The 13480-nt window shown below is 35.4% G+C and overlaps 1 protein-coding gene across 1 annotated transcript in view; it reads left to right on the plus strand.

The window, feature by feature from the left end:
- Positions 1 to 13441, plus strand: part of LOC137400451 (uncharacterized) — a 72159-nt gene extending 58718 nt beyond the window's left edge. Inside the window, exons 49-60 of the mRNA XM_068086777.1 lie at positions 1872 to 2033; positions 2388 to 2561; positions 2608 to 2618; positions 2839 to 3022; positions 3352 to 3510; positions 4737 to 4889; positions 4980 to 5267; positions 6942 to 7073; positions 7200 to 7325; positions 8535 to 8678; positions 12100 to 12124; positions 13314 to 13441. Coding sequence (XP_067942878.1) covers positions 1872 to 2033; positions 2388 to 2561; positions 2608 to 2618; positions 2839 to 3022; positions 3352 to 3510; positions 4737 to 4889; positions 4980 to 5267; positions 6942 to 7073; positions 7200 to 7325; positions 8535 to 8678; positions 12100 to 12124; positions 13314 to 13362 — 1607 coding nt within the window. The 3' untranslated portion in view covers positions 13363 to 13441. The remainder of the gene's footprint in view (positions 1 to 1871; positions 2034 to 2387; positions 2562 to 2607; positions 2619 to 2838; positions 3023 to 3351; positions 3511 to 4736; positions 4890 to 4979; positions 5268 to 6941; positions 7074 to 7199; positions 7326 to 8534; positions 8679 to 12099; positions 12125 to 13313) is intronic.
- Positions 13442 to 13480: the final 39 nt, after the last annotated feature.

Genomic DNA, 13480 nt, shown 5'->3' on the forward strand with positions numbered 1-13480 from the left:
TAGCTTCTCTTTCTGTTTCTCTAAAGAAGTTTAGCGGAGTTATCTCTGCTCTCATTACTACCAGTTCGCTTGCCGATTCCGTGCACTGAGAGATCGTCTTGATTAATCAGTATCTGTATAAGTATTCCAGGTAGTGGTGAGGCGACCAAGTGTTGTAGTGGTAGTGTGCCAGCCTTTGGATCTGATAGATGGGTTTGATTCCCATGTGAGGCAATCTTTTTTCCTAACGCTCTTAGCGTAGCTTCAAACGGACGGAAGGACTAATGGACACGGTGCTTATTATAATAAAGATTGTCTGCAGTTCTCTTTGGCCAGCAACTAAAGCGGGGATTCAAGATTCAAGATTAGCAGCTCTGTGAAGGCAGGCTTCAGAAATAGTTCCAATGTTTTTTTGGTTGTTCATGTCTAATATTCAGTTCAATTACAACTTTATTGCGTTATGCTACTGTTAACACTTCTCAAACGGGTTGGGTTGGAGATTGTCTGCTCTTTTCTTTTTATTTGATGTCACTCATGTTTGTTGTACAGCTCTATGTTATGAGGTGACTGGAAAATTAGGACTTGTAAAACGTGCAATAGATATGCACAATATTTTCAAGTGATTTGATCCATGAAAAGTTGATAGCCACGATTCTTGCTCAAGTATTATTATTATTAGCAAAATACCTATGATAGATCTTTCTAGGGAAACTAGTGAAACAATACCTACACTAATAAAGTATACAAGTGATAGAAATGACATAGTTATTTAAGCCAATTCTGATTGTATCATATACAAACAACTTATAAATCATGTGTTATTGACAAAATATACTGTTATTCGCAAAAACAGACACACAATTACTTTTAGATGTGATGCGTGTGTATATTTTAACAGTAGAAGTGAGATTTTAAAAAGCATAATGAAAACAATCAGATGAAAAAATCTTTTCATAGTTTATACATTATAAAGGTTACTAGTAGTGTGCTGACATCTCTTCCACAAGTTCTGTACTTGAAAGTCTGTTAGTTTCTTTTTTGAATTTCATCTTGTTGTTGCTCATTATCCTAGCCACGAGACTTCCTCTTTATCACTGTGCCCAAATCTTTAGATATGGCTCTTCTTGTCAATTAAAATGTCTTACATTTATTGTGACCTGTCCTGTTTCTCTAGTGACACTCTTATCTCTCCAGTGATATGTCCTATTTCTCTAGTGACACTCCTATCTCTCCAGTGATATGTCCTATGTTTCTAGTGACACTCCGATCTCTCTAGTGATATGTCCTATGTTTCTACTGACACTCCGATCTCTCCAGGGATATGATCTACTTTTCAAGTGACACTCTTATTTCTCCAGTGATATACCCTACTTCTCTAGTGACACTCCTATTTCTCCAGCGATATAATCTACGTCTCTAGTGACACTCCTATTTCTCCAGTGATATGATCTACTTCTCTAGTGACACTCCTATTTCTCCAGTGATATGATCTACTTCTTTAGTGACACTCCTATCTCTCCAGTGATATACCCTAATTCTTTAGTGACACTCCTATTTCTCTAGAGATATACCCTACTTCTCTAGTGACACTCCTATTTTTCCAGCGATATAATCTACGTCTCTAGTGACACTCCTATATCTCCAGTGATATGATCTACTTCTCTAGTGACACTCTTATTTCTCCAGTGATATGACCTACTTTTCTAGTGACACTCTTATTTCTCCAGTGATATGATCTACTTTTCTAGTGACACTCCTATTTCTCCAGTGATATGATCTACTTTTCTAGTGACACTCTTATTTCTCCAGTGATATGACCTACTTCTCTAGTGACACTCCTATTTCTCCAGTGATGTTACCTACTTTTCTAGTGACAAGTCTTACTTTTATAGTGACCTGTCCGATGGGAGAGGAAGATGTTGCAGATGCATGCACAGAGTGTTCGATTGGTTCATACAAGGAAAGTGCAGGCCCAACCCCATGCATCTCCTGTCCAGAAGGCCTTACTACAGCAGATACTGGCAGCATCAATAAGACTGACAACTGCAGCATTGGTAGGCAATAAAGTGTGTGCTACACTTGTGCTACACTTTGATTTTCTCTCTGTAATATCAAATTTATCTATCTAATATCAAAACTTGGACAAGTCATTTTTTGTATTCATTATTTATGATCAGTATGTTTGTATCTAGCTAGTCGAATTGCGACTTGATTACTGAATTTCCTACATAGCAAGGATATGTATATACATACTTGACTAATCTTTACAAAATTTTGCCTTTTCATGTGGTCACAACAAACATGACTGTATGCATTGTATCAGAAACTCTTGAATTTTTTATATGGTAATGTTTAACTGCTATGTAGTTTCAATGACTTGTAATCGCGTGATTTATTGTGTTACACAGCTGTGTGTGGTCCTGGAAACTTCTCAGATGGCAGAGTCTGCACACCATGCATGATGGGCTTCTACCAAGAAGAATCTGACTTCACAGGAAACAGTTGCATGCAATGCACACCTATTGGTCCCTTTAACAGGACAACATCAGCTGCTGGAGCTACGGATGAAGATGACTGCGAGGGTAAGTGTACTCAACCCTTCTTGCATATGATATTAAGACTTCTCAGGCTATGTTTCTGTAAGTCATGACTGGAGTACATTAATAATATTACTGCAAGCAGTAAGATAATAATAGAATTGAAAAAAACATAATTCAACTGAGAAATGCTGTCAACTGTAGAAACAAAAATAAATTTCAATATCAGCAGACATCAAGAAGCGGTTTCAAGTTATTTCCTTTTTCTTAACCCTTCTACATTATGCAATCAATTTATCCATTTTACCCGGCTTTTGGCAAGTTTGGTTTCACTCTCCCTTTTTGTGTTTTAGTTATTTGTCCTCCTGGTTACATTCCACATGACACGGAGGGCTGTCAGGCTTGTCCAGAAGATACTTACCAGCAAGGAGATGAGTGTGAGCCATGCGATGGATTTATTACCAATGGAACGACTGGAGGAGTCAACGAAGATGCCTGCACACACAGTTAGTATTCTATAATATTCTGTATTGCTTCTGCTGGGTTTGGACAGTGTGGGCTGCCGTCCGTTCTTGCTTTAGATATGCCCAGCAGTATTGTCTTTCTACCCACAGTATTATATCATTTTCATAAGCATTCTGCTGACACGACTAACTCTTTGAGCCATACTCCATACTGACACAAAGGTAGCAAATCACAGTTTCTTTAACATCTTTGTGCTAATCAATTTCATCAATATATATAGCTGTAGCGGTCAATTCTAAATAAAAACTAAAAAGCAAAATTTTGGCTGCCATATTTTATTTCTAACCTCTTTTTTATTGTGCTATTATAGAGATCTGTGTACCCGGAACTGAGAATGACCCAGCCGACAGTAAACAGTGTAGAGCCTGTGCTCTTAACACCTACAGTGTGAATGGTGAACAGTGTGAAAGCTGCATGAATGGAAGAATAACTAAGGAACAAGGAGCGAAGGGTCCGGCATTTTGCATCCGTAAGTTAGACAGATCTTTGACAAGTCGAAGATTTTTCATTTCATGAACTCACACTTAGCTTTCCTTGACATGAACACGCCGCTGTTTGTAAAACAAATTTCAGTATTTCAGTGTAAATCGCTTGTAATTCTTTTAGAAATAAATCAAAAGAACATTTCTACAACAAATGAAATGATAAAATATTGAAGCTATATGCACACTGTTACCAGATACTGATGAGACTTCTTACACTTGGTGAATCCATTCAATCTTGTATTGACACTCTCAAATTAGATATTCAGATAATTTATTTACTGTATTTATATTTTATTTACCGCATTTACATGTAATTTAATATTTTATTTACCATATATATATTTTTAGGTATTGTTTAGCATTTCCATTACTAAAAAATCTTAATCAAAACAGTATTTGAATCTTACATTGGGCTATTGTGAGTACATGTGATTATATCATTTAATCCTGAGACTATGTGCTTTCTGAAACGCGCAGACATATCATTGTTTTTGTCAAACTTTTAAGATCAACTCTGGCACTTTTTATTTGGGTCACTTATATAAATATATACGACCAGACTCGTTGCTACATTTATTCGTATTTACATTTAAATATATGCTGCCACACCTTTATATATATACTAATATACAGTGTATGCAGCTGGACATATGTGATGTGAATATTCATTGGTAGATGCTTCGAGATTACAAGTACATATTGTTTGTGAATAGTCATCGTTATGTAACTACACATACTGTTATGCTAGTCTATATTATCTGTTTTTATGTCTTTGTGCTGTAATCATGTCTGTGTACTGTAACCACATATATTATCTGTTGTTAGTGCTGATGAATAACTGGGCAGTCAGTTGTAAATTTGCTTGACTAGTGTACAGTAATATTGTTGAGTCATGTGGGTAAATAAGGCGTTGAGCTGCATATTCTGAGAAACACACTACAACGTACTATATGTATAAAATGAATGTATACATATAACTTCATGAATACATGTGTACATGTATATATATTGCCGATACCTATGTTTATAAGGTGCCCGGATGTATATATTCATGCTTCTGATGCCTATGCATTCATGTGGATTTATATATATTGTTGTCATTTATTTATACAGGTCTTGTTGGTATGTCATAGATGTATGTCTTTAGCACATTTATGTTGATTTCCCATGTCTGTAGTCAATTACATGATTTGCTGCTGTTTGAATTTAGTTGATTGTCCGGATGGAAATACGTATGCCATATCAGATACCTGTGTGCCTTGCGCAATCGGCACTTACCGTAAGCGAGGGGACAGTTTTGATTGTCTCAACTGTCCATCAAATGCAACAACGGCAGCGATAGGATCATCTAGCTGCCTAATACGTAAGTCGACAGCCTTCTCACATATATTCTGATATAGTCTAATAGTATATCTGAACATACACCACATTCACCTCGTCGACTGTTTTACAGCGTTATGTTCTGCTGGAGAATATGCAAAGGAGTTGTTTGGTTCATATACCTGCACCTTGTGCCCTCTCAACACGTATCAGCCAGCTAAAGGAAGTCTTTCTTGTGTTGATTGTGGACCAGGCAAATACACGGAGGTGATGGGAGCAACCAATGAGACATCTTGTCTTCTTGTACCAACATGTGTTAGCACTCCCTGTCCAGACTCTAAACACACTTGCACTGACACGGCTAATGGTCCCCAGTGCTCTTGTCCTTCCGCCTATGATGAGGTCGGCTCAGCTTGCAGTCGTAAGTTTTATTAAGAGTAACCGTTATTGCTACTTATTGCTACGATAGTTTTTACTCCAAGTGTTATGAGATCTTCAAGGTTCATTTCTCATCGAGCTGCTAGTGATAGCCTCAAAGAAATGAAGCATTGATTTCTATACACAGTCATGCCTCGACACAAGTGCCCCAACATATGAGAAACTTGAGATTTGAGCTGACTTTCTAGTTTCTAGCAAGTTTCTTCTTTGAGTTACGAGTAATCTTAAATATATGAGCATACGATCCGATTATCGACTTGATCTTTCACTTCAAATCAGTTTGAAAAAGTTTTTAAAAGGTTGGCTAAGAGTTATAGCAAATGCGAGGCAAAAGCGCTCAACCAGAAACAAATACTAAAAAAACAATGACAAAATTAAAGCAAGTTTATTAAAATATTAAAACTTAGCTTCAAGTGTGTGTTTAGTAAGTTAAATTAACTGAAGTTAAATACCAAGTTTCCTTTACATAGACTCACAAAATTTTAATGTACCAAACTCGTTGCTCTCAAGTCTCTCTCAGACCACCGTAACTATTACATCTGTCTCGAAGGTAAACACTCCAGTCGATAGTGTAGGCCTACATAGTGATGTTATATTTTATTGCAGATCGTAACAACTAAAAACGTATTTGTTACTTTGTTAGCATAAGTACTAGTGAAATATAACAATTAAAAACACATTTTTCTACCGTAATATCATGTTTAGGTGGTTTTTCATATTATAGTAACAGATTAATTTGTACTTAAGTAAGTACAAATTAATCTATTACTATAACTCAACATACGAGGCTAATGCGTTCTAGGACTGAGCTCATATATCAATTTACTCGCGTTTCAAGGCACTATTTCCGATATAAAATTTCCGAATTAAAAACACATTTTTCTACCGTAATATCATGTTTAGGTGGTTTTTCATATTATAGTAACAGATTAATTTGTACTTAAGTAAGTACAAATTAATCTATTACTATAATATGAAAAACCACCTAAACATGATATTACGGTAGAAAAATGTGTTTTTAATTCGGAAATTTTATATCGGAAATAGTGCCTTGAAACGCGAGTAAATTGATATATGAGCTCATATATCAATTTACTCGCGTTTCAAGGCACTATTTCCGATATAAAATTTCCGAATTAAAAACACATTTTTCTACCGTAATATCATGTTTAGGTGGTTTTTCATATTATAGTAACAGATTAATTTGTACTTAAGTAAGTACAAATTAATCTATTACTATAATATGAAAAACCACCTAAACATGATATTACGGTAGAAAAATGTGTTTTTAATTCGGAAATTTTATATCGGAAATAGTGCCTTGAAACGCGAGTAAATTGATATATGAGCTCAGTCCTAGAACGCATTAGCCTCGTATGTTGAGTTATGACTACTTATTTCATATAATTACTTTCAATACTTAAGTCGTATACTCACAATACTTCATATACATGTAACTGCTTCATATAATTACTTCAAATATTATTTTGTATGCTCACTTTGTATACTTACTTCGAATACCTACTTTGTATCTTATTTCGTATACTTACTTCTTATACTTACCACTATAGGAATTCTTGTTTAAGCTAAGTAATTCAAGTAAGTTTTTCCTGTTTTGTTATAGTTCAAATGTAGTGTATAAAACTATAAATTACAGACATATGCAGCAGGAATAGTCAAGCAAGCTTCTGCGCGAATGAGGGCAAATGTAACCCTGACGCCGAAGACATTTCCCTTGTCTGCACTTGTTTGTCAGACTATACAGGTGTCAACTGCACCAGTTTTGCAGGTAACGAAGTTGTTGCAATGCCAATAATAATTTTCTGATCGCTTCATTGAAATATTCCCTGAAACGCTTATGTCAACGTTTTAGTGATAAGATAAAAAGGAAAAATTGGATTCGTTTCTTTTACAGATGGTAGAGATCAGCAGAACCAGACAACTCTCATTGTAGTCGGAGTTGTGACAGGATTGGTGGCTCTCGCTGTTATCTTTGGAACCATTGTCGCGTTTAAGAAGGGGTCAGTTATCGGAGTCATAAGTACATGTAGTTCTCTATTTCATTAAACTTGTTCTGATCATAATTGACTAAAGACTTTCTTGACATTGATTTCGGTCGGTTTACAATGAGAAGCAAGTAAATCAAACTCATTTCTTAAGACAAATTCAAAATGTGAAACTGTAGCAAAGAGGTGACAATCAAGACTACAAGTATGCTTTGTGTTGGAGAATCTAATTGGTTTAAAGAAGACCAAAACTATGAGAGAGAGAGTAGCATTTTGTAGGTGAGCTACAGTAGATTGACGAAATGAAGCAAAAGATTTGTGCTTTCTGTTGAACTATGACCATAGGCTGTAGTAGTTGGACATTTGGCTGTGAAAGTTGAGCCATAGGCTGTGGTAGTTGGGCCATAGGCTGTGGTAGTTGGAGCATAGAATGAAGTAGTTGGGCCATAGACTGGAGTAATTGGACCATAGAATTCAGTAGTTATGCCATAGACTGTGTTACTTGGACCTTAGCCTGTGGCAGTTGGACCATGGACTGTGGTAGTTGGACCATAGACTGTGGTATTTGAACCATAAACTGTAATAGTGGAACCACAGACTGCTAAATTGAACCAAAGTTTGTGGTAGTTGGAAACACAGATTGTGTTAGTTGAACCATGAAGTGTGGTAGTTGAACCATAGACTGTGGTAGTTGGACCATAGACTGTGGTAGTTGAACCATAAACTGTAATAGTGGAACCACAGACTGCTAAATTGAACCAATGTTTGTGGTAGTTGGAAACATAGATTGTGTTAGTTGAATCATAAAGTGTGGTAGTTGGACCATAGACTGTGGTAGTTGAACCATAAACTGTATGAACCATATTTCATTTCTCTATCAGTCTACAACAGCTCGTGGGATTTGTTTAAAATATTTTTGCAGTTTCAATAAAACTGGGACATTCATCAGGTTGATTCATGTAGTAGCGCTTCAGATAAAATAATGTGGTAGTTGGACCTTAGCCTGTGGTACCACTTCAGGTAAAATAATGTGGAGAGTATCTGAATAAATACTGCGATTCATGACGGAGTTTAGCCAAAACTTTTTGTCAACACATATTCGTTGTTATGCTTTCCTGCTTTGAATGTAAAGATATATATCTAGGAGCAATTTTCTGAGCGTTTTGAAAATGGCATTGTTTTGCTATGATGATGGTTTTTCTTCAAATACAGAGTAGCTGGTGCTGCCACAGGAGCTGCCACAGGATCTGCGAAACAGGCATATGTGCAGTTCACACCTCAGCCACAAACACAGGTACACTTCAACCAGGGGTACCATCCTGAACCAGCACTTCAAACCACACAGCTGCGGCAGCTTGGAGGCATTGAAGAGATTAGCCATCACCAAGGTGGGCTGACATTAAATATTCTAATGAGTTCTTGTTCCATCAAGTGCTGTGCTGACTAAACTGATGATAATACATTACTGTGGGTCTTAGCAAAAATAGGTCATGGTGGAAACAAGTTGTGGTGAAAATAGGTCATCATGAAAATAGGCCGTGGTAGAAATAGGTCATGGTGGAAATAAGTAGTGCTAAAAATAGATCGGGATGGCCATATATCATGGAGATAGAAATAAAGATAGTGAACACCGGTAAACAGACTTTTTCTAGAAAGATTAATGAGCAATTTACTAGTAAGTTAGCAAACTCACAGTTTACTAACTTTATTCAGACTATGCATGACTGGAGTGACTGTTTGATTCTATAGTTATGATTATTTTTATACAAGAGAGCCAGCTGTTGACACGAACCCACAGCTTTTTTTGATCAAATAGTCCGATCAAGAATGTTCTGAAATTCCAAGTTCATAAATGAGCGAATGTTAAACTTTTTCATTTCTAAAAATTGCCTTCATTTCTAAAAACGTCAGTCGACAATGATAAGCAATAATTGTGACTCATGTTGCCCAGTTAACCAACTACAAATAATTTAGAGTTGTTCTATTGAAGTATTGAGATAAAATTTACGATATAATATATAAGATATAATATACGATACAGCAAAAATATGGTTGATAACATTGCTATTAATGTGCAGCGAATAACATTGTGGCAGATAGATTTTAGCTAACGTATTATGAATAATATATTACTGTTAACATTTGACTTCTAAGTTTCTTATAACATGTACAAACTTTTAAACCTTGATGAGTTTTCCATTTTCATGTCTTCTTTGATTATAAAGCAATTTTTTGAACCAGCCTCTTGTTTCAACATCGTCTGTCTACTCGTCTCTAGTTTGTTGTCAACTGTTAGTATGAATTTAATTGCTGCCTCACAACCTCTTATAGAGTCTGCAAGTGAAGTCTATAGTAAGTGATTCCTTGCCAAATGTTATCTGCTAATACGATGGCTGCCTGCTAACAGGCTGATCTTACAAAGGTCATCTAACCCTATCATTTAGTGCGGTCATATCAAACAATATGGCTGGAGTTGTCTAATCCTTGTATGTCCAAACTTTTACTTAGAAAAACTGCGACATACAAATTGATTTGTGTACATTGCAAAAAGCTCCCTGGTCTCTACTTCATGTTGACAATATTATTTTGAATTCTACACCGAAATTTGAGCTTGGAGTGCCTGTAGCTATACATGCATACATGTACTTCATTGTTAGACAGCAATATTTTAAAAGCATAAATTGAAAAGATGTCGATTTGAGAACCAATTTCTTTTCAAATTTGATATGATTAAAAGTTGAAGTGGTTCTACCTTTTTTTATAGTATTAACCCCTGTATTCTGTTTCATAAACTTCTGATTTCTTAGTGTGGCCGTTAAAATCGCCAGCACAGCTAGTAAGCACGGCAGACACTGTGTCTATGTTCCTGTGGTTGTGAGACCATTACTTCTACTCCTATAACCATGACCTCTCTTCCTGTATGGGTATTTGTGCTGTCTACACAATCACCCATGGACCTTTTGTATCTATTGCTGTCTATCTAACTGTCTATCTATATAGCTTTTCTATCTAACTGCCTACTGTTCGCATGTCTCTAAGCTACCATTTTCCATCCACTCGTTTTGATACTGTACTACAACCCTCCCACTCAATATTTCTTTAGATCGCCCTCGAGGATTCTACATACAGTAAGTCTAATAAGCTAACCAGAATTCAATATGGACTCACACCAAATGCCTTCTCACCAGATATTCTCTCATGCTCCTTAGCATATGTCTAGTTGAATATTGTTTCCCTTGCACCAATCTGCTTTTTACCGAGCATTCGCAATATCTCAGTCTGTCAATGTAGTAGCTTGCTACTTAAAGAATAGAGAAAGCATAATATTATTATGCTTTACTAGTAATCTTGAGGTGTTGACTGATGTTCTAAAAAATCAAGGAGATTGACCCACTAGAAGCTGAGATATAGCCAGCCAAACACAGGTCTACCTAATAACGAATCAGAGGAAAACCTTTCGAAAATCCCGAAAACTGTGACGTATGAAATCGACATAATGTTCATGTGCCGGAGTTGCGCACCCTTACCGCCCTTACGTATAATGATTGTTTTGGCTACGAGATGTGAAACGCTTCTCGCGATAGTAAATAATTTACAGACTAGCTCTGGTTTCTCAGGAAAATCAAGCAAACATTGTGTGGTAAAGGCATTTGCCCGCAACCCCTCGCCATGAATTTTTAAAACAGAAAAGCAGATTTTGACTATTGTGCTTCAAAGTTTAACTCGCTCTCCACGGATATGCTCCGAAGATCCTCTGTTCAACGAATGGCGCGTGTATAGTCTATATGCGACATCCGCGATTGCAGTTCATTTAGAATAAGAAATGGGAATATGAATTTTTGTTCATTCATCATTTTCCTACTTTGTATCTACTGCAGCATTCAGTTGATTTTCATGATTACCGTCACTATTAACAGACTGTAAGTTCACTACAGCCATAATCTTAAAAATAATAACTTGACCGTGCTGCTTTTGCTGTAAGAAAAGAAAACGATAACTTTTGATTTGCTTTTTCTATTGATCTATTATCTTATCTATGATTATTTTTTATGATTAATATAATAATCATAATGCATATTATACAAAATAATAATATAACTGCGTATAAAATAAATGATGTAACTAATATAATTTGTAGAAAATTCCAAATGATAACCGAGATTGATGATTGATTTAATTGATTCCATTTATTAGCTATAGTTAAAAAAATCTGAACAATGCTAAAGATGAGTCTGAATAGGAAAGCTAAGTAGGAGAACGACAAAACTGAGCTGAACTAGCAAGATAGCGGAATGTTGCGAAATAATAGATGCGTGTAATTATTTTATGCTAAAACTAATCTACACGTCAGAGGGACTGGTTCGGAATTCTCAGAGCAATGATTGTTAGGCCCAATTTGATTGTTCTATACTTCCAGGGATTAAACCAATTAAAACGCCGTGATTGTTATAGGAGAGCGCATTAGTTGGCTTAATTGACCAATGGCACACAAGTCGATTTCATACGCCATATATTGATGATTACTAAAACACTTATGTTTTTTGGTAGACCTGTGTTTGGCTGGCTATATCTCAGCTTCTGGTTGGTCAATCTCTTTGATTCTTTTTTTAGAACATCAGTCAACACCTCAAGATAAATAATAAAGCATAATATTATTATGCTTTCTCTATTCTTTAAGCCATACTCACACCTAATGACTGCTTTCAGAATTCAAATATTTAACAAAATTAACTACATGTAGCTGTGTTTTTGCCATTTCAGCTATAAATTGCTAACTATTTTATTCAAATGAACTTTATTAATTTGCAGGTAGACAATTCCCGGACAGCTCACGGTACGTCTCTACAGTTTTCAGGTTTAAAGTAAAAAATATGCATAAGATTGTCAATATACACTAGTTCTATAGTAACGCTAGTATCATATACACACTAGTACTATACTAACAATAGTATCATATACACACTAGTACTATAATATCAATAGTATCATATACACACTAGTACTATAGTAACACTAGTATCATATACACACTAGTACTATAGTAACACTAGTATCATATACACACTAGTACTATAGTAACACTAGTATCATATAAACACTAGTACTATAGTAACACTAGTATCATATACACACTAGTACTATAGTAACACTAGTATCATATACACACTAGTACTATAGTAACACTAGTATCATATACACACTAGTACTATAGTATCAATAGTATCATATACACACTAGTACTATAGTAACACTAGTATCATATACACACTAGTACTATAGTAACACTAGTATCATATACACACTGGTTCTATAGTAACACTAGTATCATATCTACACTAGTACTATAGTATCAATAGTATCATATACACACTAGTACTATAGTAACACTAGTATCATATACACACTAGTACTATAGTATCAATAGTATCATATACACACTAGTACTATAGTAACACTAGTATCATATACACACTAGTACTATACTAACGATAGTATCATATCTACACTAGTACTATAGTATCAATAGTATCATATACACATTAGTACTATACTAATACTAGTATCATATACACACTAGTACTATAGTAACACTAGCATCATATACACACTAGTACTATAGTAACGCTAGTATCATATAAACACTAGTACTATAGTAACGCTAGTATCATATACACACTAGCACTATAGTAACGCTAGTATCATATACACACTAGTACTATAGTAACACTAGTATCATGTACACACTAGTACTATACTAATACTAGTATCATATACACACTAGTACTATAGTAACAATAGTATCATATACACACTAGTACTATACTAACACTAGTATCATATACACACTAGTACTATAGTATCAATAGTATCATATACACACTAGTACTATAGTAACACTAGTATCATATACACACTAGTACTATAGTAACACTAGTATCATGTACACACTAGTACTATAGTTACACTAGTTATGATATGTTATATACACCATGCTTACTTACATGTATATGTTTCTCTAACAGCTTTTCCCAAGCTCCATCTCGAAACGGTCTTTCTGTTCGAATCGAGTAACAGCAGCCCGACCTCCAGCTGAAGTTGGAGGAGACCCTTCACCCAACTCAAGACATACATATCAAATCGTAACTAGCTGTAAAAAGGAGTGTCATATCTTCTCGTCTGCTTGTACATA

Source organism: Watersipora subatra, chromosome 7 (assembly GCF_963576615.1).
Source record: "Watersipora subatra chromosome 7, tzWatSuba1.1, whole genome shotgun sequence".
NCBI classification, from domain to species: Eukaryota; Metazoa; Bryozoa; class Gymnolaemata; order Cheilostomatida; family Watersiporidae; genus Watersipora; species Watersipora subatra.